The 2534-nt window shown below is 35.3% G+C and overlaps 1 protein-coding gene across 3 annotated transcripts; it reads right to left on the bottom strand.

Annotated features, from left to right (window-relative positions):
* Positions 1–509: 509 nt before the first annotated feature.
* LOC129777597 (mitochondrial fission 1 protein) lies at positions 510–1775 on the bottom strand. Of its 3 annotated transcripts, XM_055783969.1 has the most exons (4): positions 1583–1767; positions 1339–1452; positions 811–1112; positions 510–738 (listed from the first exon to the last, which is right to left on the bottom strand). In XM_055783969.1, the coding sequence occupies exons 1-3, from the start codon at positions 1625–1627 to the stop codon at positions 825–827; spliced, it is 447 nt and encodes a 148-aa protein (XP_055639944.1). In that variant the 5' UTR covers positions 1628–1767; the 3' UTR covers positions 510–738; positions 811–824. The 3 variants fall into 3 exon arrangements, with proteins under 3 accessions (XP_055639944.1, XP_055639943.1, XP_055639945.1); XM_055783968.1 differs by having other exon boundaries at positions 510–1112; positions 1583–1766; XM_055783970.1 differs by lacking the exon at positions 1339–1452 and having other exon boundaries at positions 510–1112; positions 1583–1775.
* Between the last annotated feature and the right edge of the window lie 759 nt (positions 1776–2534).

Genomic DNA, 2534 nt, shown 5'->3' with positions numbered 1-2534 from the left:
GTTGATCTATATGTTTGTGAAACGGTCTAGTATAATAATTTAATGCTCTTGTGTTTTTTTCTGCTTCGTTATTAGTTTGTTTGCCTTGTCCTCTCATCTCACCGTCGCCCACTCCCGACAGCCAGTCGAACACCAGATGCAATCCCTGGTCATTATGCGAAATGCTACAGTGCGTGTGGCAACCCTTGGTTGAGACAACGGTACCCCTTATCCTCATCCCTAACCTGTCCTGTCCCACAAAAATTGTTGCCCTTTTAACCACGAGTTCACCAACTCACTGACTCCTGCATCTCCGCATGTTCATTAAAAATATTACTGGAAACTATACAGTATGCTCGGTTCCTCATCGAGGATCTTTCATGGTGTAATTAGTTACACTTTTTCCTGTTTTGTGCAAATATTTACTCTGTTGAGAAATAATCATATCAAATAATCTAAGAGATTCACAATAAGAAACCTACATCTTGTATAGACAGATATGGATGTCATTCTACGGATTGAACAATTGCTGCATACATTTAATATATTTGTATAAACTACATCTAGAAGTGCTTTTGTGTCACCAATATTTACATTTCAGCAGTGTACAAACCCAATTGTTATACAAGAACATAAATACTACGTTTATAAAATGTTTGTGTCTTCGTATTGGAAGGATAGATATTGATACCATCTTGCTTTATTTATTTGTAATTTATGAAATGATTTTCACACATCTGATATATCTCGACAGTCAAACTGTTTCATCACAGCAAACGAACAAAACAATTTTTAGTAAAATTAAATCACCAAGAATAACGTATTTGTCACCTTTTAGCGTGCATTCATTTTTTTGCCAGCGCAAAACCTATTCCTAGAATGCCTCCAAGAATCAGTGCAGCACCACTTGCCATTGCGACGCCTTTCAGTCCTTCGATATCCATCTTCTTTTTGATGTACTCCTCCAGACCGATTACCTGCTGATTGCTGGGTTCAATCTCCAAGAAGGCCTGCACATATTTCATTGCGGTCGAATATTCCTTCAGTCTGGTGTATGCTATAGCCAGATAGTAGATGTAGTCGCGTTTGCCATCGGAATTCTTCACGCATAAGTCCTCCAAAAGTCGGACACCCTAGAATATATTTTATTGTTATTGTATAATTTATATTATTTTCTAAAAACAATATTCTCAATTTAACAGGCTGATACCAAAATACCGAAACAGTTTAAACAAGATTATTTTGCAGTCGAAAGAAAAACCCAGCAAGAGCAAATGCGAATACCAGCTGATTCCACTGGATGTACATCAAAGATTACATTACTTCCGCGGTACATTCCCGGAACTTAGAAAAACTCACACTTTTTATGTCGTTTGTGTAATTACTCCTGATCAAACACCAAGCGTACTCAAATTGTGTGGTATGGGAAAGGCTCTTGTTATTCAGCTCTTGGTTATACTTTTTCTCGAATTTCTGCGAGGAAAACAAAATAAAATGAAATAATTATGACGCATCTGATAGCTTGTTAAAACAGCTGATGAATCATTCAAAAACACGTATAGGCTCGTTCGTTTCCACACAAACCAAACACGCAAATAGTTACCGCTAGCTCCTCTTGCGAGACGATGTCGTTCAAAACCTCTTCCATTCTTGATCAAATACGAAAACAAGCTATGAATAATTAACAATAAACTAAAATATTGTATTCCTGTTCGCAAGTTTGCTGTTTTCGCAATTTTGTTGTTTAATTTCAAAGCTGATGTGTTCTGTGTGCTGTCATTGTTAATCGGTTGATTGAATACCAAGTTTTGATAATAGATTCGAACTCGGCAGCAAATATCCAATTTCGTATAGATGTCAGCTAGAAAAAGAATAGACTATAACAAATGGGGAAAATGTTCTGCATGAACGGCGCTGTGTATGTCAAGGATGCCAGATCAAATCTTCACATCTGCGAAATATTAATTTTTTTAAGATATTTTAACAGCACTCAAAGTACGTGAAGACTTTAATATTTTTTTCTCCGTAAAAACATCAAGCATTCAACGAAAGTGAATAAATCAAGACTTTTTCCTCAAGACATTATTTCATATTATTTACGTAAAGAATCATTCATCGCGACAAATTTCTATTCATTTAATTTTTTTTCCAACTCCACATATTGAAGTCTAGGTAGTGCGGACTGAATAGAAACGGCTGTCAAAAAAGATCCAATTGAAATGTCAAAAAAGATCCAATAATCAGGAGTGTTATTTTTCTTATGATAATCAACACTATGAAAAAGGTATTGTTATCAAAGGCAAAAATAATTAAACTTATAAAATGAACGAACTACATTTTTCCGTCAATTTTTAAATTGACCATTGCATCTCTGAAAGAGCAACTTATATTGCAAGGTATCGGAACCTCACAGTATATAAATAACCTACGAATAACGCTTAGTTCACTACAAGATTTTAATGTGGAAGCAAAATTTGACATTGGCTTACATAAGGTTACATAGCAAAAGTGAAATGTATTGGAGACGTTTTTTTCTAATGTCCGTGAAAACAGCT

Source organism: Toxorhynchites rutilus, chromosome 3, assembly GCF_029784135.1.
Source record: "Toxorhynchites rutilus septentrionalis strain SRP chromosome 3, ASM2978413v1, whole genome shotgun sequence".
In the NCBI taxonomy this organism is placed as follows: Eukaryota; Metazoa; Arthropoda; class Insecta; order Diptera; family Culicidae; genus Toxorhynchites; species Toxorhynchites rutilus.
Note: the sequence above shows the minus strand (reverse complement) of the source record. Positions and strands in the feature narration are given on the sequence as shown.

Coding starts and splice junctions, on each gene's coding strand:
- LOC129777597 (XM_055783969.1), bottom strand. CDS start 1,627: ATGGAAGAGGTTTTGAACGACATCGTCTCGCAAGAGGAGCTAGCG. Junction 1,453..1,582: donor TCTCGCAAGAGGAGCTAGCG/GTAACTATTTGC, acceptor TTTTCCTCGCAG/AAATTCGAGAAAAAGTATAA. Junction 1,113..1,338: donor ACACAAACGACATAAAAAGT/GTGAGTTTTTCT, acceptor AATATATTCTAG/GGTGTCCGACTTTTGGAGGA.